Source organism: Castor canadensis, chromosome 11, assembly GCF_047511655.1.
Source record: "Castor canadensis chromosome 11, mCasCan1.hap1v2, whole genome shotgun sequence".
Lineage (NCBI taxonomy): Eukaryota > Metazoa > Chordata > Mammalia > Rodentia > Castoridae > Castor > Castor canadensis.
In genome coordinates this window covers 127485211-127512844 of record NC_133396.1, presented here as the reverse complement: position 1 = coordinate 127512844, position 27634 = coordinate 127485211, and the positions used below count along the sequence as shown (strand labels likewise).

Below are 27634 nucleotides of genomic sequence, written 5' to 3'. Positions count from 1 at the left end.
TTCTTTTTTTTTAGCTGTTCTAATCCCTCTGTTTTTGCATATAAATTTTAGGATAGTCTTGTCCTATAGACTAAGAGTCTTGCTGGGGTTTTGATAAGGATTGCGTTAGCCATTGTATCACTTTGGGGATAACTAGCATCTTCACTGTGCTGAGTCTTCCAGTCCAGGCACGTGGTATACCACTGCATTTATTTACATTTTAAAGTATTCATCAGCATTATGCAATTTAGCATACAAGCCTTGTAATGTTTTGTTCATTTTACACATAAAAGATTTTTCTCAATGGATTATAAATGGTATTACATGTTAAAATTTTGTATTCAAGCTGGCCACAGTGGCTTAAGCCTATTATCCCCACCAACTCTGGAGGAGGAGATCAGAAGAATCAAAGTTCAAGGCCAGCCCAGGCAAAAAGTTCATGAAACTCCATCCCGACCAATGACTGGGCACAGTGGCATACACCTGTCATCCCAGCTATAAGGGGAAGCACAAATATGAGGTTTGCCATAAAGGCTGGCCTGTGCGTAAAGCCAGACCTTATATCAAAAATAGCTATAGCATAAAAAGGGTTGGGCATGGTTCAGGTGGTGGACTGAGGCCCTGAGTTCAACCCCCCAGTACCACCAAAAAAAGTTTCCCTATGTGCATGGCTTGTATATAGAAATACAACTGATTTTATATGTTTATCTTACATTCTATAGTCTTAATGAGTTAATTGATTAGCTCTAAGAATTTTAACAATATTTTGGGATTTTCTGTATCTATCACCATATTATATGAAATTAGGAACCGTTTCATTTCTTCCTGTCTGATGTTTATACCTTTAATTTCATTTTCTTGCCTTAACCCACTGGCAAGAACTTCAAGCACCGTGCCAAGTAATAGTGATGAAAACAGACACCTTACCTTGTCTCCAACTTAGGGGGAAAGTATTCACCATTAAGAATAATATTGCTGTGGTTTTTTGTAGGCTTTTTATAAATTAAATTGAGGACATTTATCTTAATTGCTACTTTTCTGACAGTTTTGATCATGAATGGCTGTTGAATTTTGTCAGATTCTTCTTCTGCTTTGAATGATGTGATCACATGATTTTTCTGTTAGCCTGTTAACACAGTGGATTATACTCATTGATTTTATAATATTGAAGCAGCTGTGCATCCCTTGAGTGAACTCTATTTTGTCATGTGGATAATTCTTTTTACATATTGCTAAATTCTATTTGCTAATAATTTGTTGAGGATTTTTGCATTGTTACTCATGAGAGATATTATTTGGTCTTTGTTCTCTTGCTTCTTTTCTCTTTTATTTTGTATTTTCTTTGTCTGGTTTTGCTATCAGATAACACCAGCTGCACAAAATGAATTCGGAAGTGTTCTCCCTCTTCCACAGTCTGGAGTAGACCTTGTAGGATTGTGTTAGCTCCTCTTTACAAGTTTGGTGGAATTCTCTAGCAAAATGATCTGGAGATTTCTTTTGGGAGAATTTTAATCTTATGAATCCACTGTCTTTGTAATTATAAAACTGTTTGAATTATTTATTACACATGGGAGTTGTGGTAGTTTGTGTGTTTGGGGATGTGATCCACTTCATCAAACTTTTTAAATTTGCGTGTGGGGAGTTTTCCATGGTATTCTCTTATTGTCACTTTGGTGTCAAGTTCAGTAATGACATCCCCTTTCTCACTCCTAATATTGGTGACTGTGCCATCTTTCTCTTCCTTTTCCCATTTTGCTAGAGCTTTGTCAATCGTATTGATCTTTTCAGAGAACCAGCTCATTGTTTCATTGATTCTCTCTGTTATTTTTGTTTTCCATTTCATTTATTTCGCTCTTTATTATTTCCTTCCTTTTGAAAATAATAAAGAAAATCCTTTGGATTTCTTTTGCTCGTCTTTTTCTGGTTTGTTGAGGTGGGACCTTAGGTTATTGGATTTATGGCTTCCCTGCTCTCTAATATGTGGATTTAGGATTACAAATTTCTCTCTCAGTGGTGCTTTCCCCCAGACTTGAGTCTGATGTATTTTCATTTAGTTCAATGTCTTTTTTAATTTCCCTTGAAAATTTCTCTTGGAACTATGGGTTATTTAGAGCAATAATATTCAATATATCGGGACTGGAAATTAATACAAACAATCAGAGTAACTTAAGGGATGATCAAGTGCACAGTAATAAACTTAATAAAAATGTGTATAATCTACATGAGAGATATTTTAAGTGCAATTGAAATATTCCAAAGGAAATGTGAACAAATTAAAACACGTTACATTCTTTTGTCCCTAAATTTTATTATATATAAGATATATAACATGATATTGTGAGATTTGCAAATCAACATACCCATCATCGTACATTGTGTGTGTGTGTGTGTGTGTGTGTGTGTGTGTGTGTGTACACGGCAGCTAACATCTCATTTCTCCCAAATCTTGAGTACAATATAATATTAGCTGAAATCCTCACTTGGATGCTTGCTCTCTAGACCTGTCCAGCATACATATTTGCTACTTTGTATCTTTTGATCTACATCTCCCTATTTGCATGTCACATTCTTAAACAAAAAAATTCACCTTCATAAATATGTTAACCCTAAATTAATTTTTAATTTCAATATGATTCCAAGAAAAATAACATGTAATTTTGTTTTAAGAATTAGAGAGCTGGAGGCATGGCTCAAGTGATAAAGCTCCTGCTTAGCAAGTGTTAAACCCCAGTACCACCAAAAAAAAGTTGGAGAATCTGAGCCTGGCATGGTGGCTCATGCCTGTAATCCCAGTTACTTAGGAGATGGAGACAGTCTGAGGTCAGGAGGATCGAGGTCTGAGGCCACCTAGGCAAAAAAAAAAAAGAAAAAAAAAGTGTGAGACCCTATCTGAAAAATTAACTAAGAGCCAAAAGGACTGGGGCATGGCTCAAGTGGTGGAGTGCTTGCCTGGCAAGGCCCTGAGTTCAAACCCCAGTTCCACCCCAAAAAAAAAGAATTAAAGAATCTGATTGTGGAGTTCATGTGGAAAAATTAAAAAACAGGAGTGAACAGGAAAATTCTTAAAGAAAATAAAACTGCTTGTAAAAGTATAGCAATTGTATGGCGTGGCGCCAGTATGAAGAAGTAAACAGCTAAGCGGGAGAGAACATTCAGGAACAGACCCCGACACATGAAGGAATCATTTACAACCAGAAGGTAAAAGGCAAATTCTTCAGTAAGTGGTGTTGGGAAAGCCATCTTAATAACATTAGATTCCTCCCCCACATGATTGCAAAGGAAGTTCCATGGATACAAGATCAAACTATAGAAAATGAAACCATTAAAATGCTAAATGAAACATGCAAACTTCTTTGTTGTTGTTTTGAGACAGAGTCTCTTTTTGTAGCCCAGGCTGGCCCCAAACTCATGATCCTCCTGCTTCAGCTTCCCATGTGCTGGGATTTCAGGCATGTGCCACCATGCCTGGCAAAACCATGAAAACATTTAAAGATAGTCTTGAAAGAACAAAGCCTAAGTATGACATAAACCAGGATAAAAGAAAAGTTTGCCAGGCATGGTGGCTCACACCTATAATCCCAGCTATTTAGGAGGCAGAGATCAGTAGGATTGCTGTTCCAGGCCAGCCCAAGCAAAAAGTTACTGAGACCTTTCTCTCAACAAACAAGCTAGGTATGGTGGTGCATGCCAGTGGTCCCAGCTATGAGGGAGGTAACAGCAAGTTGAGAGAGAATCATGGTCCAAGGTTGGCCCCAGGCAAAAAAGGGAGATTCTACCCAGAAAATAACAAGCAAAAATGGCCCCGCTTATATTAAGAGACTCACAAAAGAGACACAAATTTCTATGCAGCAGATTGTCAGAAACAAACCTAGTAATTCATCATATTGGAAGAGAAATAGGAACTCTTTTTGGTGGTACTGTGGTTTGAACTCAGGGCCTTACACTTGCTAGGAAGCGCTCTACCACTTGAGTCACACTCCCAGATAGGAGCTCTTCTACACTGCTGTGGAGCGTAAAGTGTCACAAGATTCATGGAGAGAAATTTGGCCACATTCTTTTTGATACAAAAAGTTTGCATCCAAGAATTAATCTTAAAAACAGGCTTGCAAATGTAAGAAATCAGGTGTACTCAAAGGTAACTATTGCAGCATTTTTCCATTTCAAATTATTACAAACAAACTATGTGTCTGTCAGTAGAGGGTAAAATAGATTATGATAGGTTCACACATTGGAATACTATGTAGCAGTTAAAAGTAATAAGGTAGTTTTATATGAAGTAATATAAAAATCTAAGATATTCCTTTACTGAAAAAAGCAAGGTCGGAGAAATATATATTATATGCTATCTATTTTTGTTTTCTGTATATTTCTTGAGACAGGATCTTGCTATATACTTTAGACTGGTCTCAAATTCATGATCCTCCTACCTCTGCCTCCTTAGTGCTGGGATTATAGCTTTGCACCACCATGCCTGGCTGCTTTTTGTCTTTTAAATTTACGTGTGCTTAGACTAACTATAGAAATACATACAAGAAACTGGTAACAATGGTTACCCAAGGTTACCAGGGACAGGGGTTGAGTGGGACTTGGGATGCTGAAGGTCAGGGAGGGGAGGAAGATTTACTGATATTTTTTTTTACTGTATTATTTTGTATCTGTGTTTCACACCCTGTGAAGTGATCAGCTGTTCAAAATATTAGCAAAATAAAAATTTAAAAACACTTAAGATCCTGAAGAGAGAGACGGAGGTAGGATGACCTTTGTTTCCTGAGCACAAACTAAATGCCCCGAAGGGGGAGGCACGTGAAGCAGAAGTCAGGAGACCTTTTTTTTTTTTTTTTTTTTTTTTTAATTCATATGTGCATACAAGGCTTGGTTCATTTCTCCCCCCTGCCCCCACCCCCTCCCTTACCACCCACACCACCCCCTCCTCTCCCCCCCACCCCCTCAATACCCAGCAGAAACTATTTTGCCCTTATTTCTAATTTTGTTGAAGAGAGAGTATAAGCCATAATAGGAAGGAACAAGGGTTTTTGCTGGTTGAGATAAGGATAGCTATACAGGGCATTGACTCACATTGATTTCCTGTGCGTGGGTGTTACCTTCTAGGTTAATTCTTTTTGATCTCACCTTTTCTCTAGTTCCTGGTCCCCTTTTCCTATTGGCCTCAGTTTCTTTTAAGGTATCTGCTTTAGTTTCTCTGCGTTAAGGGCAACAAATGCTAGCTAATTTTTTAGGTGTCTTATCTATCCTCACCCCTCCCTTGTGTGCTCTCGCTTTTATCATGTGCTCAAAGTCCAATCCCATTGTTGTGTTTGCCCTTGATCTAATGTCCACATATGAGGGAGAACATATGATTTTTGGTCTTTTGGGCCAGGCTAACCTCCCTCAGAATGATGTTCTCCAATTCCATCCATTTACCAGCAAATGATAACATTTCGTTCTTCTTCATGGCTGCATAAAATTCCATTGTGTATAGAGACCACATTTTCTTAATCCATTCGTCAGTGCTGGGGCATCTTGGCTGTTTCCATAACTCGGCTATTGTGAATAGTGCCGCAATAAACATGGGTGTGCAGGGGTCTCTGGAGTAACCTGTGTCACAGTCTTTTGGGTATATCCCCAAGAGTGGTATTTCTGGATCAAATGGTAGATCAATGTTCAGCTTTTTAAGTAGCCTACAAATTTTTTTCCAGAGTGGTTGTACTAGTCTACATTCCCACCAACAGTGTAAGAGGGTTCCTTTTTCCCCCGCATCCTCTCCAACACCTGTTGTTGGTGGTGTTGCTGATGATGGCTATTCTAACAGGGGTGAGGTGGAATCTTAGTGTGGTTTTAATTTGCATTTCCTTTATTGCTAGAGATGGTGAGCATTTTTTCATGTGTTTTCTGGCCATTTGAATTTCTTCTTTTGAGAAAGTTCTATTTAGTTCACTTGCCCATTTCTTTATTGGTTCATTAGTTTTGGGGGAATTTAGTTTTTTAAGTTCCCTATATATTCTGGTTATCAGTCCTTTGTCTGATGTATAGTTGGCAAATATTTTCTCCCACTCTGGGGGTGTCCTCATCAGTTTAGAGACCATTTCTTTTGATGAACAGAAGCTTTTTAGCTTTATGAGATCCCATTTTTCTATGCTATCTCTTAGTTGCTGTGCTGCTGGGGTTTCGTTGAGAAAGTTCTTACCTATATCTACTAATTCCAGAGTATTTCCTACTCTTTCCTGTATCAACTTTAGAGTTTGTGGTCTGATATTAAGATCCTTGATCCATTTTGAGTTAATATTGGTATAGGGTGATATACATGGATCTAGTTTCAGTTTTTTGCAGACTGCTAACCAGTTTTCCCAGCAGTTTTTGTTGAAGAGGCTGCTATTTCTCCATCATATATTTTTAGCTCCTTTGTCAAAGACAAGTTGGTTATAGTTGTGTGGCTTCATATCTGGGTCCTCTATTCTGTTCCACTGGTCTTCATGTCTGTTTTTGTGCCAGTACCATGCTGTTTTTATTGTTATTGCTTTGTAATATAGTTTGAAGTCAGGTATTGTGATACCTCCAGCATTGTTCTTTTGACTGAGTATTGCCTTGGCTATTCATGGCTTCCTGTGTTTCCATATAAATTTCACAGTAGATTTTTCTATCTCTTTCCAATGTCATTGGAATTTTGATGGGAATTGCATTAAACATGTAGATTACTTTGGGAACTATAGACATTTTTATTATGTTGATTCTACCAATCCATGAGCATGGGAGATCTCTCCATTTTCTATAGTCTTCCTCAATGTCTTTCTTCAGAAGTGTATAGTTTTCCTTGTAGAGGTCTTTCACATCTTTTGTTAGGTTTACACCTAGGTATTTGATTTTGTTTGAGGCTATTGTAAATGGAATTGTTTTCATACATTCTTTTTCAGTTTGCTCATTGTTAGTGTATAGAAATGCTAATGTTTTTTCTATGTTGATTTTATATCCTGCTACCTTGCTATAGCTATTGATGATGTCTAGAAGCTTCTGAGTAGAGTTTTTTGGGTCTTTAAGGTATAGGATCATGTCGTCTGCAAATAGGGATATTTTGACAGTTTCTTTACCTATTTGTATTCCTTTTATTCCTTCTTCTTGCCTAATTGCTCTGGCTAGGAATTCCAGTACTATGTTGAATAGGAGTGGAGATAGTGGGCATCAAAGACCTTTGATTTGGTACTTCTTAAGAAGTCTGTGCTGATAAAAATCATGGCATTCCAGGATGAGAAAGAGCAATAGGTCCCCAGACTAGCTTTGCGTTTGCGGTGCAGGAACAGACAGAGAGCACACATTTGCTGAGGAGACATCTGTGAAGAATCCCCTGATAGACATTAAGATATGAAGGCAGGGAGAGAGTGGTTTGGGGGCTGGATGGCCTCTTTCTGGTCAACCTTCCAGTCACCATCCAGTCCTCCTCCTGCTTCTGGAAGCATCTTCCACCCCCACCATGCCCTTTCCCAGTCTAGACCTCAGGCAGAAGAACCCTGCCCCGACGTCAAGACACCCAGAAAGCCAGCCAGGGTCTCCACTCATCTGTGACCCTGAGCTGCTGTCTTGCAGCCTGCATAGTATCAGGTGTCTTCTTGGTCCTGCTCCTCCCTGGAGTATCAGGCATCTTTCTGTGCTTGGATCAGATGGGGAGCCTGTTCCCTAGATTCCCAGCCTCACTTTTCATCTAACCCTGGAGTACTCTGAATGGTGATGCTAGCATTGGTGGTGAGTGTAATCTCACTCTCTTTAAGGATTCTCTCTGTCTGTCTGTCTGTCTATGTATCTGACTGTCTATCTCCAAATCACAGCTGTAATTTGGCTCTCCCAGCAGTCCCACAGGGCATCTCTGACCTCCAGTTTCAAGTGGTGGTAAAAGACTCCTACAAGGATTTGTTTTCCAGGTGCTTCTATACTTTGATTGTTTCACCACAGCCCCTGCCACCTCCGTGGCGGGAGAACAGGGCCATAACCCAGGCGTGCAGATGAGGGTTCACAAAGGCAACTGTGGAGTATTTGGGATAAGAACACATGCATCTGAATCCTGACTCAGTGGGTTCTTTACACCTACTTCCTCAGGTGTAAAATGAGCACTACAGTATCTGTGTCACCTGTCATACTGCATCATTGTTAGGATTAAATAATGAGTTCAGAATAATTTCAAGTATTAACATCCTAATGAGTTCCTATTCCTTGACCTGTTCTATCATTTAAAGAATTAGTAATTTTTTTTTTACAAAAGGGAGAATAATGTAACAAAGCCAACATATCTGTCATCCTTTTCAACAGTTATCAGAGATGGCCAGCTGTACCCCCACCCACCCCCTCCTTTCATTTATTACTCAGTTTTCAAACTAGTGAGGTGTTTCCCTAACGTCCTCCCAAGAAGACTAATGTTTATTTAGAAGCGTTTTTAGATACTTTTAAGAATTCACAGACTTAAATACATTTGTTATTATCCTTGCTAATGTTCCACGTGACCAGGGAAGCCATTCTGGTTGGCGTCAGAGTCCTTTAGGCATGACTCCAGCACTTTTTGACACTTGTTTGCTTTTTTTAGTGGATGTGGTATGCTGGGCTGCTCTTCTACCCTTGCTGCCTCAAATTTAGATCTAGCCTTTCCTCCCAGGAAGCCTGAGTTCAGTTCACAGCCTGAGTGCTGGGGTGCTCATGCATGCTGTGACAGGCTTGGTCTCTAAGCTTTACGTGGAGCAATGAGGGGACATGTGCATGTACACATCCACGCATGTAGGTAACTTGTGGCATTCACACTGATGCTCCCAGTTCACAATCAGGACTGCAGAATCTTTAGCTAACTCATCAACCCTACGTGTAAATCTCAGCAGGAGAAATCTTACTTTTCAGCAGCATTACCATTATGACTCACTGATGCCATGACGAACGTAGAAAGTCTTACAGTAATCCTGCTAACAGTACCATCATGCCGTCTGTGAGATAATTATTTGAAACAGTTCACTATTTTTGAAGGGGGTAAAAACCCCCTCCAAGGACAGATGTGTCTTTTCAGACTTAAGATATATCCATTGGTTGCTAAGGAAAACTTGTCATTTTTTGGTTAACTAATTTTTTCCTAAAATAAAGACTTTTCATGATAACAAATATATCCATCTAATAAAATGTAGTCAAATTACCATGTCTTAATTTCTCTGTTAAGATAAATTAACACGCTACCAGTGAAGTCATGGGTTCATTTGTTTCATCTTCTATTCATTTTAGGGACTTAAATTTTTTTCACTGTGTCTTATAATTATCTCAGATAGTTACATATTGCAAAGCCACACAACCAAGTGTATTCAAAGTCCATCTCCTGTCCCCTCCCATAGGTCTTTTGAAATGCACTGTGTGCTTTGTTTGTATATTGTCTTTTTTTAAAATAAAAGCACCTCCATCTAGACCCTTCCCCTTTCTTAAATAAATGGTAGTATATTAAGTACTCTTTTTCCTATCACGCTTTTGTCACTTGATACCCCTGGAGATCACAACACACGTGTCTAGGGTGTACCTCAAACTAAGGTTGCTAAGTCAAAGAGTGAATGTTTGATAGATGTGGTCACATTGCCCTTACTCAGGTGGATGTCACAATTTCCTGCAGACACACTGTAAGGCAAAGCACTTACTCTGTTATCTGTACTGAGAAAGATGAAGTGATTGCTCAGCATAACTGGAACTGGGACCTGAACGCCCCCAACACTAACTCACAGTCTAGTAGTCTGACTGACCCACTCTAACATACCTTCCCCACTTTACAGATGGAGAACCCAAGATCATGTAGGCAAGTGACCCACCCTTAGTGACAAGACAAGCTAAAACTTCAAATCCAAGCCTCCCAACTCTGAAGTTAGATCTCCTTTCAATGTGTATGGATTGATTTATGGTGAATTTGTTTTGTTTGTCTGCAGATAGGGAAGAAAAACCATAGTGTCCTAAGGAAGTTAAGGCATTAATGACATGCTTATGGTAAATTCTCCCTTGGGTGTATGAAAGATTCCTCAAGATATGGCTTAAGTTCCTTCAGGGGAACAGGGAAGCAGCAATTAGACTATGGTGTCTGGGCACTCAGAAATGGTTTTGCAGGTGAGTGAGACAAAGGCACTCTCCAAAGACCAACACGTTTAAGCACCTCAGATTCTGTCATTACTTTCAGAGAGCTTTGAGCTTTGAGCAAAGATGTCATTCTGCTGTGCAAAACTCCAAATGCATGTGGACAAAGATGTGATTTCCCCAGTGAATGAACAAGCTGTGACCCACAAAGCCTTTCCCCCCATCCCTCCTAGAGTAACCCTGGGGTTCTCCTTTGTGCTTTCTTTGAGACAGGTTGATTGACTTATGTGCAATTTGGGACACTGGAGTTTCCCTTCCCTTTGCAGACTGGAAAGGAGCCTCCTCTGGTGTTGCAAGCAGGAGGCTGAATGAGGCGGAGAAGGTGAGTGGAGCTTGGGTCTGAGCACAAGTCAGAGGGTGGGGGTAGGTGGACATTGCTACCCCTTGCCCCTTCTGTTTGATGAGAGACAGCTTCTTGCCTCCTTTTGCCCAAGAAATCTTCTGAGTTGTTGTCTGTGAGCTGGCCACAGAGTCACCCCCTAAGGCCCACCCTACAAGGACTCTAGTGCTGGGGAAGCCCAGATGCCTTCTTCCCAGCAGGTGTGTTCACCTGGCATTAGAGTTGCCTCTGTCCCCCTGTCCACCTTAATTGAAAGATTGGGAAGCAGCATTGTTAGTGTCCCAGAGCCCACACCGTGGGAGCCTCCTGAGTGACAGCCCTGGCATATGGAGGGCAGTCCGAGAGCCCCTCCCCTGGGCAGATCCCCGGCCCTGGCAGATGGATGCAGTGAGCAGAGAGGCCGGCACCACTGGGCCACACCCCATGTGCAGGATCTGCATTGTTCCGTTCTGGGTTAGAGTTTCTGCTGCCCCAGCAGCTCCTGCTGTCTCGGGTAGGGAGGCAAGGATAACACACAAGAAACAAGAGCTGCCGTTTTATCCGAGGAGTACTTGGCAATAGATCAAAAGCTGGCCACAGGGAGGCTGCTGGGCTGGGCAGTTTGACCCGGAGACCTGGGCAGAGAAGAGTCTCCTTATGCTCTGAGTTTGGGCATCTCTGCGTATGGTAGTGTGTTCTCCTTGTCGCAGCTGCCTCTCCAGGTGTCCCTCTTCCCAGAAAGAGTAGGGGCTGGGGCTGAGGAGGCAAAAAGGATGTTGAAAGGAGGAGGAAGAATGCACTGGTGATGTGGTTCTGGGATCTGGCCCTACTTGCTGTGTGGCCTCTGAAAAGTCTTTCAACCATGCTGGGCCTCGGTTTCCTAGTTTATACTGTGGGGATAGTAATGAACATCTTGAGATCAAAATTAAGAGTGGACATATGAAGAGCCCTGCACGGTGCCTGGCATGTAGTAAGTGCTCAATACATGCAGGCTTATCATTTCTCATAGCAGCACAAATAGACTTGTCACGGAATAGTGTCAGGTTTCAGGGAGCACCTGATAGACTCATTTGACCTCAGGGGCTTTTCATGCCACCATCATTACATTGTTCACTAAAAGTTGTACTGGAACATACTGATCTGGGGGTGTGGCACACTATTTTTTTTTTAGTGTTTATTTATTTATTTTTGCTTTACTGTCTACGGCAGACACTGATCACGAAAGCTGTGCACTGGTTTATTTTAATGGGCACATATAACTACTGTGTGGGAACAGATCCCAGGTTTGCAACAGAACCAGGGAGTAGTTACTCCAGCTACCCTCTGGGTACTTTTTCATGCAACCTCCCTACTCTATCCCTGTCCTCCAAAACTCCTTCACTGCCCTCTTGGGGCACATACGGGCTCAGTTGTCCAGCCAGGCCCCCCTAAAGAGCCTGGGGCTTCTTGTATGTGCTGATAACAACTGAAAGTCCACAGTGGAGACCAGAGCAAACTCAGTCCAGCTTGTGCCTATGGACACATCCAGTCTCACCAGCAGTCCTGAGTATTAGCCCAGAAAGTTGTCCTCTTTATACTGTGGCACTTAATGAATTGTGCCATCTGACTGTCACTATAGCTCTATGATGTGATCGGGGCTGGTGTCATCATTTCCATTTGATTGATGAATAAACTAAGGCTCTGAGAAGTTATTTTGCCCTAAAGTCTACAAAACTAATTAGCGTAAGAGTCCCCACTAGAAGGTCCATGCCTGAATTGAGGGCTCTTCTCTTGCCATGACGTCACACTGCCCCCTCCAGCCTAGGGCAGCAGGACAGTCACCTATCAGAGACTGTCAGACACAGAGGAACCTAAAGAAGAAAGAGTGCAGATAGTGTATAATAAATGCAACAGGAACATATACCTGTGGCCGGAGCAGTACGTTCTGAGAGGGACCTATCTTGTTCTTTACCTGGTGACAATAGTCCCCACTATAACTACCATCATCTGAGTGCTGTGCACTGAGGTACAGGTCCCATGTGTCCCTTCTCACAGCAGCCTTATATAGGGCCACTTAACACTCACATTTTACTGATGACAGAATTGAAGTCCACAGGGGTTAGAACTTGCTCAAAGCCCCCATCTAAGAAAGTGCCTGGGTTCAAATCCCAGCAGTGCAGCTCTGACACCTGTATGGTTGACACTTAGGAGTTGGGGCTGGAGTGTGTTTCTAGGGTGGCATGTTCCAAGTTTCATCAAAACATTGCATAATGTTCTGAGCATGTGTCCACAGGGCTCCAGGTGCGAATGTGACTTCACAGCTCCAGCTGGGAAGCCTCCTAAGGAGTGAGCCTCGCTTTCTCCAGCTTTCCTCCCTTTGTTACAGGCCTCTGCCATCTGGAGCCTTCCCCAGGCATCTGCTCCTGAGCCCCACCCTTCTCCTTATAGAAGAAGGGCTTCAGCTCTTTGTCAGCTCAGGTCACTGGGAGCAAACACCTGCCCACTGACGCATGGCAGAGAAGCCACCCAGGCCTTCAATTTCCCATATGGAGCCATTTGGTTAATTGCACTTACACTCCTAAGCCCCTCTGCCTGTCAGCAAGAAGCTGGGCCTCCCCTCTCCAGAAACCTCACCACAGGCCACCACAGCCACAGCGCAGGCTCAGGACACAGCTGTGGGTGGGTGGGGGTGGGACCGTGCACTTACTTAGGGACTGCCTTTGACTTCCATTCCCCTCTGCCCCAAATAGGTTCCAGATCACTGAGTTAGCGCCTACACTTAGCCAGCTGTTCCTGTGGGCACAGAGATTGGCAGAGAGAGGTGTGGGGCCGTGGGTGGCAGCAGAGAAAGCTGGTCCCCTCAGAAACTCCTGCTGTTGGCCTCTTTTCCACTGAAGTGCTGTCATCACATCGAGTCCCCTCTCAGCCTTTTCTGCCCATCCCAAACCCATCTTTCTATCTGAGGGCTGGACTGTTAGACTTGACACAGCAGGTCACCCTCTGAGTTCCTGTTTCTAATCAGAGGACCAAAGATTATGGCAAAGAAAGACCCTTGCAGGCATACCATGGTAGCCAACGATGTCTGTGAGGTCCACACTGTCTCTGATGTTCACATGCATGGCCACCAGTACTTTGTGACCAGACTCCAAGACAAACAGCGCATCTTAAAAAACTCACCCTATCTGTTGCCTCCCCCTGATGGTTCCCCTGTCCTCCAGCCTCCTGCATTTTTGGGTCCCCTCAACCCTGAAGAAGCCTGCTGCCTGCCTGCCTACCCATCTTGATGGCAGTTGGATACAGACTGCTGTCTGTACAGGACGCAAATGCAGAAGGCTGAGGGAAGGAGGGTCAGATGCAGCTCCCTCCTGCTGGCTCCCTTCTTTCCTCCCGTGCTCCACTTGCCATGGCAGACAGGAATTTTAAAAATGCAACTGGGGATGTACTATCCTTGGAATAGCAGCAGCTAAATCACTGTTGACACAGAGGAAATCACTCAGAACTGACCCAGCTGGGTGCTGGTGGAAGGGGCTGGCAGAATGTGGTACATGGAGGCTTTGGCAAAAGCCAGCATGGCAGAGTAGAGAGGGAGCCCAAGGGTGCTGGGGCTGGTCTGGGTTTCTGCAGGAGCCCCCCTTTGTCTCTGGCAGGAATTGACAGTGACTGTGCAGAGAACCGTGTGTTGTCTCTAGAGTGAACAGTAGTTTCTTGGCCATCACAATGCAGGGTTATCTGCACAGATGCTGCTTTATAGATGTGCTAGGTGGATTTGGAAGCCTAGCTTGCCCAAAGCCACCTAGCAAAGCAGTTCACCAGTTGTAATTTAGGGGAAAGGAGAAAGTCCCTTTCTAATGCCTTGGGTTAGGTGCTAGCCATATACATGAACTCATGAATTCTTTTAATAACCATTACAGCAACCTTGCAGTGAAGAAGTGTATTTTTCCACTCTTAAGCACAAGAAAACTGCAGGTCTGAGAGAGCAAACACAGGGCCAAGGTGAGACTGAATCTCACGTTGTGTGGCCACACTTGCCTTTCATGTGTCAGAGGAATTACAAGTTGCTTCTTCTCGAACACTGGCATGTTCCCCTGGTCTGCACAGTGTCCTAACTGACTTCTGGTCCACCACTTAGAAGCCCTGCCTGTTCTGCTCTGTGCTGACACTCAACGTAGTGAATGCTGGGGACAAAGGAGAAGATACTTCCTTGTCCCCTGATTATGGGGCTGAAATCACCTCTCTTTCACCTACCCCAAGTTTCTCCTATAGACTCGCCTGTTTTTTTTTTTTTTCTACTAGACTCAGCCTGTAGTTTGTTCAAAATAGGCTTAGAATCCTCCCAAAGAGGGAGGAATGAGTGGCTTAACATGAGGGAGGTCGTGAATAGATAGATGCATCTGGATGGTGGGTCCTCAGAGGACCGTGATCTGGACTCCAAATGGACACACAGTTCAGGGCGCCTGGGAACCCAACAGGCACTGAGGTTGAGATAAGGATGGCTGGTGAGGCTGCACAGCTGGCTTCGTTTTGAAAAGCTGATGAAAGAAGAGGGAGATGAGAAGAGGTAGCTTCCAGCTATTCTACAGCCACCTTCCTTCTGTGAAGTATTTTATCACTTACTATAAGATAGCAACTAAAGAGTTCACTACTTGCTTAAGATGGCACACAAGAACTTAACCTAGGTCTTTTTTTTTTTTTTTTTAGCTAACTAATATGCAGTATTAAAATTATAAATCTCAAAGCCTAATGCCTCCTTAAACTTTTGTTTTCATTTATAATTTAAGAACTTTCTTTTTAAATCTTATAAACATTAACTATCATTTGTTCAGTCCCATTAATAATTTCCTACCTTTGAATATTTGAAACTTTATTTGAAAATGGAACCATTCATTTTCCTTCATGAAGTTAACAATCTTCCAAGTCTTCATGAATGCTTTTAAATTACAGCTTTAGTGAGACATAATTCATATACTCTAAATTTATATATGTAAAGTATTTCAAGTCAACGATTTTTAGTGCATGTCATGTGTTTAGTGCCCAGAGTTGAGCAGTTATCATCACAATGAGTTTCGGACATTTTCATCACCACCCCAGCTCCTCAAAAAGCGGCCACTCCCCTTCCCCATCTCTATCCCAGCACTAAGAGTCCACTAGTGTTTCTGTGGATCTGCCTATTGTGGGTATTACATTGAAATGGAGTCCTGTAATGTGTGGTCTTTTGTGTCTGGCTTCTTTTACAAGATGTTTTAGAGGTTCCACATTACAGCGTGTGTCAGAACTTCATTCTTTCTTAAAGACAGAATAATATTCTGTCGCATTGACAGGCCCCATTTTGTTTATCTGTCCATCTGATGGGATGACCAGGCCTTCTGGGAACTCTGTGCTTAACTTTTTAGGAGCCCTGGATCTTCTAATACTAATTCTGAGCCTCCCTTCCTGGCCTTCTGCCTGGGTCCCTTCTTCTTACCCTTTCCACTTCTTGGGTCCTACCCGTAGGAACCTGTCACACAGGATTATTATCACTGCTCCCTCCAGACTTTCTCTGAGCCCCTCCCCTTTAATGACAGAGTGCTGGGGAGACAGCTGCTGCCTTTCCTGATTCCCTGATTCCAGGGTGGAGAGGGGGCTGGGGTCCTCCCCAAGCCTCTCTCCAGCTGTGAAGGAAGGTGTGTAATTGCTGTGAAACTCTCTCCCTGAGGTAGAAGACAAGCAGCCCAGGTTGGGAGAAGCCAGGGCTGGAGAGGCGGGCTCTCCTCCTGCCTGGTTTGCACAACGCCTCCCAGAGTAGGGAGTGTTTCTCTCCCTCTCAGGCCCTTCCCGGTGTCATTCTCTATAGTGTTGACTTCTGCTTCCTTCACAACCTGTTTTACCCACTGATATTTATATATGAGGTTATCAGTCAGAGCCCAGCAAGTCACTAGTGGGGCTGGTGAACAGGGACCTGAATGATGGACATTCACAGGTGGTTGCAAATCTTAGTTGAGCCAGTCCATCACAGTGTATTAGGGCAGATAACTCACTGATTAGGAGGGCATCGTGACCACATTTGAGAGTGTCTGCATCCCACACATGACTCCTAGTCCCGGCCCCCAAGGATGAGTTTGTAAGCAATGAGGAGGGAATACACAGCCGGACGAGCCCTATGCAGGCAGCTGGCTCAGTTGTACCACTGGCGATGCCCTTCTGAAATCCAGTGACAGCTGATCTCGTCAGCAAGGCCAAGCAGAGGATCCAGGTTTCCTGTGTGCCTTGGCCTTCCTTGCAGTTCCGGGATGGGCATACTGGGCTGCTGTTGGCCTTGGGTCAGAGAGACAGTATCTGCCAACATCCCTGCTTCCTGCTTGGATAAGAATGCAGGTACAAGGACATTTATTCCAGCATCGTTAGAATGGTTGGCGGGAGATAAAGGAAAACAACATAAAGATTCATAATGAGTGGGTTCTTAGAAGGTCTGTGGTAGACCCACATGGGATAGGTACAGAAGAGAATGAAGAATTCTTTGTGTCCAAGCTCCATGGCTTAACCCAGCCAGTTAGGTGGTGCAGGTGCAGCCTTCTTGGGGGACTCTGGTTCCTCTGGTGGCTTATGAGTGACATAGTCCCTTATGAAGTGCTTTTTGTCCCTAGAAAGAGCTCTAGATGTTGCTGAACCCTTGTGCTTGTCACCTAGAACAAACAGTCTCTTCCCACTTCCTTCATTCCAGGCCCTCCCTCTCCTCCAACTTAATAAATAGTCAAGTGGCTCAGGTTTCAAACTATAGATTCATTCTGGGTGTCGTTGCAGGAAACAGCTGTTTTACAGCCAAGTCCCTAATCCTAAACCCACAAGGGAGTCAGGACTGACTGATACCATTCCCCCATCCTGTGACCTCTGTGACCTTAGCCAAGGCAGGGAGACGAGGCCGTGCCCACTGAGTGCCTGCGGTGGACAAACACAGCCCCTCACTCCTCCCTGATCTCCCCCTGACAAAGGAGGGAGCCAGGCGTGAAACACAGCCACCAAACAGATGGAGACCACCCCCCTCCCACCCTGAGAAGGAGAGAGGGAGGGGAGCCAGTCCCACAGACCAGGTTTCCTTGGTTGTGTGAAAACCTAGAAGATGATGGGTGGACCCCACACAGGCAAGGAAGCCACTGCTTTCCCCACTCTGGCTGCGGGAGAAGACAAGGTCTAGAAGCAGGCGTGTGAGTACTCCCCTTCAGGAAGGGAGGTAGGGGTTTGTGGGGTAGACCCATTTTCTCTTGCTCAGAAGGTGCTGAGACTTGAGGTTGGTTCTGTGTGGTGAGGAGGGAAATCTGGTAGCAGGTGCCCTCTGAGGACAGAGGCTGGGAACTCCTCCCTGCTGCTTCCCCTCTAATCTTGTCTTCCAAAGTTCCCTCTGCCTTTCTCCTTTTTACTTGGTGTCTGTTTCCCTGGGACAGTCCAGTGGTCATCAGTGGTGGTCTTTCAAGTTCCTTAAAAAACCTCACCCTGGCCTTGGATGCCTGTGAGCTAGAAGGATTGGTGCATACCTGGGTAGCTGGCTATTGCTTCATTCCTTCCTTGGCATGAGAGAGGAGGAAGGGAGTTGGCAGTGGGGTTCACAAGGTAGAGGGGGATCAGAGAGAGGACCTCAGGTGGGCCCAAGCTGGCTCCTCTGCTGACAGAGGTGGGTTCTAGAAACCAGGGCAGCCGAGGTAGAGCCCCAAGAGTGAGGCAGGGAGGGTGGGATGGTGGTGATGGCAGTGCTGAGACTGGGGCATCTGAGCTCCTGGAGTGAACAGGGTGGCCCTGACTGAGGTGAGACAGAAAGTTGAGAGACAGAGGAGAAAGGATCGCGGGAAACAGATGCACACATCTGCTGAGCAGGGCAGGCTCTGCCCAAGATGCCAAGTGGTTCCCACCCTCAGTTATCACTGCTACTTTATTACTCAGGTGTATCCAATAACGATGGATCTATTAGATGTTACATCAACCGAGGATTTATAAAATGATCCGTTGGTGGGCCAAATAATAGAAATATCTGATAAGATGCCTGTTCACTCAAACACAGCATTTAGTGTGCTGTCTCATTACCGAAGGAGAAAAGACCCAGATTCTGCGCACAGAAGATCAGAGCCTGACATGGATGTGGGGACAGCTAATCCCACAAGGCAAGAGGACATGACCAAGGGAACAAGTGTGGAATATGCTGGGGGCAGGGAGAATTGCTGCTGAAAGCAGGGACAGTGTTGTCCTACTGAGGACCTGGGCATAGAAGGAAAACTGCGCTGTAGGGAAGGGAGGGAATAGAATTTCCTGTGAGCTGGGGGGCTGGAGGTGGGACACATAGACACAGATATTGTAGGAGAGACTGCAGGGGCTCGAGAATTGTGCTGAGTGTACTTGAGAATTCAGATGGTATCCCTTAGGTTTTCAACTGCTTTTTCTGGTGACAAATGGAGAGGGGCTGGCCACAGAGGCAACACACACTGGCTCATTTTCTGTTCTTCAAGAAAAACAGTAAATAAAGGCCAGGTGTTGGTGACACACACTTGTAATCCCAGCTACTCAGGAATTGGAAGTAGGAGGATCATGAGTTTGAGCTAGCAGAGCATAGTTATTGAGATCTTATCTCAAAAGTAAGAAGTAAGAAGGCTTAGGGCATTGCCTAACAAGAGCCAGGCTGTGGGTTCCATCCCCAGTACCAAAAAGAAAAGAAGAAAGGAAGGGAGGGAGGGAGGGACAGGGAAAGGAAGGAAGGAAGGGAGGGAGGAAGGAAGGAAGAAAAGAGAGAGAAAAATGAATGAATATGGGTGAGAATGTAATTATTTTAGTGACAACCTGAGCCACTTGGATTTATTTTTATGTATAAACTATGGAGAATGTCGCTGGTTCATATTAGAAACAGATACCTGAGAAATACCATACACCCGAGTCCTCAGTTTCAGCTAAAGGCCTGCCTGCCTGTCCACGTGGAACCCCCAGTCCATTCCAGCGGGAGATGAGTCTGAGTCCATGGCAGATCTCCAGGAAAACCCTGTGCACACTGCTCCTTACTTGGATGCACCTGACTCCTCCCATTTCAGCTCCTCTCTCCTGAACAGGTTGCTTCTGAGCAGCTATAGTAACAAACGCTTGCAGCACAATTTTTTTTTTTAATCCAATGCAGAGTGACTGGGTTTTGTGGGCTTTTATTATCTCTCTGTTCCCCCACAATTTCCTGTGGCAGTGATGTGTGAATGTGTTCCTTACTTGCTTCTTGTAGTACTATTCTAGTCACTTGATTAGTTTATTCCAAGTACTAATTGCTGGCATGTGGTCTTGGAGCTGTAATCTGTTGGTGGATCCCTAGGCGTTAATTCAGGCGCACAGCCAGGAAGAGCCTGCAGAACTGTTTTATTCATGGCTCAGAGCATTTCAAACTGCACAGATCCCGTGCCAAGTTCCTGGTCTTCCCCCACCCCAACAACCGGACTGACTTCTCCTTCTGTGTTCTTGATGGCAGTTATTGGCAGCATCTGAGTCCAGTTTCCAACCTGGATATTTTCATGATATCCTTCTCAGGTCTGCCAGTCAGTCATCAGAGCCTATTGATTGTAACTCCAACAGTTCCTGAATCCCAGGGAAGCCTTAAACACCTCTGTCATGAATCTCCCTCTCTCACATTGGCCAGGGCCACTTGGCTGTGGAGTCCAGGAGAAGGTGGTAGAATGAGGAGAAGAAGCGTGGTCAGAGCAGCATCACCCCTAGCAGAAATGCTAGAGGGCAGAGAGCAGCCTGCGGCTAAGCCCCAGACCAGCTGCCTGCGATGGAGGTCACAGGCCTCTCATGGATTAAATTCACCCTCTACTCAAAGAAAACAGAGGCACCAGTTTTTTTTGTGCTCTCTGTGTGGTGTCTTTATTTAGTTCTCACAACAGCCATTAGAAGCTAGCAAAACAGAACTGGGCATGGTGGTTTGGCCCCTTTCACAAAGAAAGGAGAAAGGGTAAGCCACAGGTTAACAAACTACAAGCTTCAGGCCAATTTAGCCAACTGCCTATTTTTGTAAATAAAGTTTTACTGGAACATAGGCCTGCCCATTCACTCAAAGTCTATAGCTGCTTTTGTGCTCTGATAATAAAGTCCAGTAGTTGTGATAGAGACTGCATGAGAGAGCCTAAGCTGTTTACTATCTGAAGCTTTACATCCTTAGTTTAAGCAGTTTTATCACAGTGTGGTAAGTGCCCCTAAGGGTCTGTGGCACAGGGGAGCACAGGGATTCTCTCGGTTGGGCCTTGACAATTGAGTGGTAATTGATCACATAGCGAGGAGGTCGGGCCCTTCTGGGTACAGAGGATCACACAGGTGGAGTATGGAGATCTTATGTGGGTGATGTCACTAGACTGGGGAGCAGTAGAGTTTGGGTGGGGTTGGAGAAACTTGCAGGAGCCTGACTTCCAGCAGCCTCACGTACTGCACTCAGAGTTTTGTTTTTTGATCTCACAGATTAGTAGGGCAATACAGAAGAGTTTTTGGAGGAACATGCCATGAGCTGATGCGGGGGTAGACAAATCACTGTAAAGGGGACTTGGGGAATGGGCTGAACCAGGAGACCTGCTGGGAGGTCACTGCGGTACTCTAGTCATGATGCATGTGGATGAGTGGGAGCACGGGGAAGGCAGGGAGGGAGAGACTTGGAAGTAGATGGCCCAAGGCCTTGGTGCCAGGTGTGAGCCAGGAAGAGAGGTAGGACTTGAGGGCAATTCCCAGGTGTCTGGCTTGATTTACTGGGGTGGTACCACCAACAAAGATGGAGTAGAGCTGGACCCTGATGGGGACACTAAGAACATTAGGCAGAAGAAGAGGACCAGTCCATCAGGTGGTCAGTAGTGCCGTGGAGACTGAAAGGGCCAGAGGAAAAAGGGGTCCCAGAGCTGCATATCAGAAGCCAAGGAAGAGAGAACAGTGGGCCGGATGGAGTGTGAATCATTTCCAATGCTTCTAGCAGGTCAAGCAGAACACAGGCCAAGAACACAGGATTTGGCCATCAGAAGGCTAGCGGAAAGTTTAGAGGAGAGTTCCAGAGTGTAGATGGAGGAGGTGTGAATGGGAACTAAGTAAGTAAAGGCGCAAACTCTGGGGTCGGGTAGCACAACTTTCAATGAGAAAAAATAGCCAAGCACATGGGATTCAGAGAATTAACTTTTGGTTTTGTGAGTCAGGGAGTGAGCGGAGAAGTGTTTGGGAAATCTGGAGATCTACAGGTGGTAAGGGCAGGTTCCTGTGAAGGATGGGGCTGGGTCCTCGCAGAGGCAGGCAAGGGGAGGGACATATTTTCTCTAAAGAAGAGGCACTGGGGAGCTTAGGCATTCACCCAGCACTCTGTGGGCATTTCTGTTCCCTCGCAGCACTTCCAGTGCAAATGATAAGAAATCCAACCCCAGCTAGCTTAAAAATTAGAGATTTTAAATGCAATGTACCTGTAATGTAAAAATCCATCATAAGTCTTGCTTTTGGAAAGCTAAGTAACTCAATGGCGTAAAGAATTTAGTCTTCCCTTGTCCTCTCTCTGCAGTGGCAGCTTGTCCTCAAATTCCACATGGAGACCCCCACTCCCACCCAGTACCTCCAGACCCTTGGAGAGTCACTGTCCCAGTCTGGAACAGTGGCCTTGGCCTGGCAGGTCCTCCTCTTCCCTGGGCCACCTGTGGCCCTGGTCACTGTTGCCAATGGGCCTGGGCTTCACACTGGGAAAGCTAGGCCTCCAGTTCTTTGTCTCCAGGATCCTTCCTTCAAATAAAACCTTATGCCAAGCCGCAGCGCAACAGCGGTGTGGGGTGCGGTTCTGGCGGCAGTGGGACGAAGGCACCTGAAGCTTGGGCAGGCACCTGAAGCTCTTCCAGGGAACCCTCAGACTCCTCTGAGCCCAGAGTACAGCCCAGTGCTAAGAGCCCTGAGAAATCTCTGGTGCAGTCTTAAGTACCCTGAATGCTGGGCGGTAAGCCCCAGAGTGGCCAGGAGACTGGACACATTGGGCAGTTTGGTTGACTTGGTGGTGGAGTCTCTAGGGTGGAAACTGAGGGCTGGCTTCACCTGGAGGCTGCAGAGCCTCGTAACTGGTTCTGTGCTCCCTCTCTTGCCCATCGGCCCATCATAGTGCAGCTGGAGCAGCTATTACAAGCAGGCCTCATGTCCCTCCTGCTTAAAACCCTGAAGTAACTACCTGTCATGCTTAGAATATAGCTCGGGCTCCTGACTTTGACCTTCACAGCCCCCTAGAACACGCCCTTGTCTCCCTCTCTGACTGTGTCTTGCTCCATTCTTCTGTCTCCAGCCACATTGGCTTCTTTCACTTCTCTGCATGTGGAATCTGATTCCTGCCACTGAGTCTTTGCACAAGCAGTTCTCCTTATCTTAGATGCTTTTCTGACCCATACTTATAAGACTGGTTCCTTCTTGCCACTTGGCTTTTGGTCAGATGTCACCTTCTCCCACCACAGTATTGTGGTACTGTGGTAGCTCTCTCTCTCTCTCTCTCTCTCTCTCTCTCTCTCTCTCTCTCTCTCTCACCCAGAGACTAGTTTTTTTAGTTTTAAGTTCATAGTGAAATTGAGGGAGAGTTCCCACATCCTCCCTGCCTCCTACCCTTGCTCCATGTGCATAGCCTCCCCACTCATCACCGCCTCACCCCCTCCTCCATTTGTTACATCTGGTGAACCCACACTGACACTGTCACCCAGAGCCACGGTTTATATCAGTCTTCACTCTTGGTGTTGTGTATTCCACGGGTTTGGACAATTTTGTAATGACATAAATTCACAATTAGAGCATCGTCCAGAGTAACTTCATTCCTCCCTCCTCCATCCCCTGACAGCCACCTATCTTTTCACTTTTGCCTTTTCTAGAATGGCATACAGTTGGAATCACAGAACATAGCCTTTTCAGCCTGGCTTCTTTCACTTAGTGATACGCATTTAAGTTTCTCCATGTCTCTTCATGGCTTGGTAGCTCACTGCTTTCAGCACTGAACAGTATTCTGCCATCTGGATGTACCGTGGATGACTTACCTGTTTACCTACTAACGGACATCTTAGTTGCTGCTCAGTTTAGGCAGTTATCAATAAAACTGCTCTAAACATGTGTGTGAGTTGATTGCAACCTTTTCCTTCACTTTTACCACCTGATTACTCGTTCAACATTTACTCTGTCTGCCCTTCTGAAATATAAGCTCCATAGAGCAGAGAAAGCTGTCTCCACCCTCACTTCCCTCTAGCTCAACGCCTGTGCTGGGCCGGTCAGTGGCACAAATGAGTGCCCGCTGACTGCTGCTGAAGTCTGCAGCTGCTTCTGTGGCAGGAGATGGAGCTGCCAGCTGAGCCGTGTCTCCGGCTGCCAGTCTTTTCTCCCATCACTTCAGACGTGTTGTGACCACCACACAGCTTGCCCAGAATGGGGCTGTGGGAATGCGAGAAGCTCCCAACGGTGACAGCTTGAGGGAGGAGATGTGGGCATCTCGTCCGTCTGCCAGGGACAGCTTGTGGAATCAACACCAGGGGTCCCCCAATCTGGGGGAAGAAAGCAAACTAGGACCCGGAAAAATAGAAAAGCAGGCTTCATGGTGAGCGGATGATTCTTTCAGAATTACTTACTGCCAGCGTTGGGAATGTCGTGTAGGTAGCCGGAATGCGTCCTTGTCTCTGGGAGCTGCAATCCCACTCGGTGGCAGCAGCCGATGTTTGTGGAGTTTTGCTCTGTGCCCCACGCTTGCTATGTGCTTAGGGTAGGATTGTGCACTGAATCCTCATGGCAGCCTCTCAAATAGGTGCTGGTCTTGTCCTCATTTTTCAGATGAGAAATTCAAAGCTGCAAAGGTTCGGTACTTGCCTACGGTCTCCCACCTTCTAAGTGGGGAGCGGCTTCAAACCAGGCCATCTGGCTGTATGGCCAATGCCCTTGAACTGGACCAAGAAGCTATCATGCCCAGATCTTTATTGGGGGCCAATTATTACCAAAATCACTTATACCTCACCTCAAGAATTTTGAACCCAAATCTCTCACAGGGCTTGCAGATGTCAAGGCCATGAGTTCAGCCAGGTTGGTCAAGTGTGTGGACCAGCCCTGTGTAAGAAAACACAGAGGTCCTATGGCATTCAAATTCACAAAGTTAAGCAGGCATGTGAAGCACACCTGTAATCCCAGCCCTTAGGAGGCTCACAAGGATGAGGAGTTCAAAGTCAGCCTGGGCTACATACATAGTGAGACCTTGTCTGAAAAAAAAAAAAAAAACCTAAACAAAACAAGAAATTCACAAAGTTAAAACAATAGCTACAACCTGATACAGGTTGACAGTTTAGGAGTTTGCATGTTTAAGTAGAGCCCAGGTGAATCTGAACAGTGTCCCATTTCCTTCCTGTGTGGGAACACTGTCAGTAATGCACTCAACAAATGCTATTCAGATTCTGTGTGAAGCTCACTACTTAACATGATCAAGCAGTTCCTGTTCAGGTGGTCCTAGACTTTTTCTTTTCTTGCCATGTGTGTGGGGAGGGGGATTGAGGAGACATCAGACAGAAAAACTGAGTTCATTATGATCCCCAGTTTATAGTATACCATTAGTCCACACAAAATTTCTTTGAATTATTTATTTTTGTTCTTTAATTTACTCTACTCCGCAATGTATTTTATATCCTTGCAATCCTTCTCTTATCTGATTAGATATTAAAGAATCCTTACAAACATATATATTTTTAGCATGTGCAGGTGGTGTGTTTAATTTTCATGAGTTGTATTGTGTGGTGGCTGTCCTTGTCAGGTGATTCTTCCCTGCACCTCAGGAAAGCACCTCTGGAACTTCCTCCTGCTTGGTCCTCATTTTACCCCTGTGAAGCTAAACAAAACAATTCTGCTCCCTCTTCGAACACTGGAAGACAGACCTATTGACCCTCTTCTTCAGTCCCCACCTACCCTATTCCCCTTTCCCTCCAAGGATGTGGGATTTCCTGTCTCACCACAGTCACATCTTCCATCTGGATGTTGTATTTCTCCATCCCGAAGCATTCTCTGCTGCATTTTCTGAAGGGAAAGGCTGGAAGAGGACCCTAAAGATGGTGTGATGACCACAAAGCAGGGTGGTGCCCTCATTGTGGTTGAGTTGGAAATGTGAATGAGATTGCTGTTGGCTGGGAGCCTAACCTTGTCCTTTTGCCCTTCCTCCCTGGTTGTCAGAGTGAAGGATGATAACCTTGCTGATATGGGGTGTGGAGGGACTTCAGACAGGCATCTCTACCTCACCTAGCAGTAGGATCTCTGGGCTCACCATAGAAACCCCAGGCCTCCCTTCCTTTGACTCAGGTGGAAATTTCCTTACCATGCATGGAAAGGTTGTAGACCCTGTACCTGTCTTCTGTGCTGAGGACCCCGCATGCCTGTGTCAGATAACCCACCTTCCTCATCTTAGCCCTTAACCTTTATGTGCAGTACGGAGACCAACGTTACACCTTTGTTTTTATTGAGGTGAAACTCGCATGAAATAAGTCATTTTAGTGTGTGGTTTAGTGAATGTATTGCATTCACATCAGATGTAACTACCACCTCTATCTAGTTCTTCCTCACCTCCAAGGAAAGCCACACCAATTACTCTCTCTCCCCATGCCCTTCCCCTCCCCCTCTGGTCAGCACCAGTCCTGTTCTGTCTCTGCATTTCCTACTCTGGGTTATTCTTATATGAAATTTGTGCATGGGATCATTCAGTCTGTAACTTTTGTGTATGGTTTCTTTCACTGAGCATTTTTTTTGGTTCATCCACACTGTAGCATGTATCAGTATTTCCTTCCTTTCTATGGCCGAATACAATAGTATGTGTATACTGAAATGTTCTTCTCCATTCATCTCTTAATGGACATTTGGGCTGTTTCCACTTCTTGGCCATTGTGAATGATGCTGCTGTGAACAGGTGTGCACACGTACTGTTTTTAATCTTTGGGCCATATTCCTAGGAGTAGAATTGAAGTTTCAGATGGCATTTTTATGTTTACCTTTTTTTTGTATGTGTGGCACTAAGGTTTGCATTTAGGGCTTGCTAAGTAGACACTGTACTGCTTGAGCAATGCCTCCAGCCCTTTTTGCTCTGGTTATTTTTGAGTGGCGGTCTTGCTTTTTGGCCCAGGCCAGCCTGGACTGTGATCCTCATGTTTTTAGCTTCTTGCTGTTGCTGGGGTGGCACGTGTGCACCACAATGCCCAGCATAGGGGTCTCATGAACTTTTTGTCCGGACTGGCCTCAAACTGCTGTCCTCCCGATCTAGGTAGCTAGGATTACAGGCATGAGCCACAGGCTCCAGGCGATGTTTAACTTTTTGAGGAACTGCCAGAGAATATATTTCCTTTTAAAACAGAAACTCCACTCTGGGGCTTTCCTGCCTATCAAAGACAAGGAGCTTGGATAGAAAGACCTTGGGCTAAGACTCAGAACACCTGGCCTACCTTTGCCACTAACTAGCTTAGTGATCTTGACCAAGTCACTTTCCTACTCTGGGATCTTGCTTCCTCATCTGAGAAAAGTAAGGGAATTGTATAAAACTAAGTAATCTTTAAATTCTCTTCCTCTTAAGATTTGGTTGGAAACATTGGGTTCCAGTGGGCCAGACAGCTAAATGCAATTATCTTGATGTCTTTTTCTGCTGTGGTGTTAAAAATTGTGAGTTTAAAAGGTCCCTGCCAGAGTGCTTCTTGTTAATGAATAGCTTTTGGCTTTCTAATTCCATCAAGATTCCCCAAATAAAATATCCCTCCCTTTCCCATCACTTCCTACTGCTTGGCAGGTCCTGAGCAAAACATGGTGGCCATGGAGCCAAAATGAGAGCCATCCCACTGCCTTCCCTGAAGGAAATCTGAGCCTTTCTCTAGTGCAAGTTCCATCCACTTGAAGGTTTAGCTGGAAAATCTGTAGTCTGGGCAAGGAGAGACATTGGTTGGCACTTTGGGGGAGAGTGTAAGGGCTGTCTTAGAAAGTCAGGAGGAAGAACCAAAGACCCCCTATGATGCATTCTGGCCAAAGAAGATTCGTAGATTTTCTGCCCTCTTAGACCCTCTTCAACTGGTTGATTTCTTGGCCAGAATGCGTAATCTTAACCTGTACAAAGGGAGTTTTCCCCAGCTAACTGGTCTCCTTCACAGTACCCTGCCTGATTCACAGCATGTGCTCTCTTGCGCCACCTGGTGGTTTTCTAGAGAAACATGAGTTTGTTTAAAAACACACGCATGCATGATCTAAGTGGCTTCTTTCATTCACTCAATC

At 45.1% G+C, this 27634-nt stretch overlaps 1 protein-coding gene across 22 annotated transcripts in view; it reads left to right on the top strand.

Moving 5' to 3' along the window:
- Window positions 1-27634, top strand: part of Nfasc (neurofascin) — a 174075-nt gene that overhangs the window by 70761 nt on the left and 75680 nt on the right. For 19 of the 22 annotated variants that reach the window (XM_074048530.1, XM_074048527.1, XM_074048529.1 and 16 more), the window contains one exon: window positions 10318-10426. The exons of 2 other annotated variants lie outside the window; for them this stretch is intronic. In XM_074048530.1, coding sequence (XP_073904631.1) covers window positions 10318-10426 — 109 coding nt within the window. Of the gene's footprint in view, window positions 1-10313; window positions 10427-27634 lie in introns of all 22 variants that reach the window. One more of the 22 variants, XM_074048535.1, reaches the window with a different exon arrangement.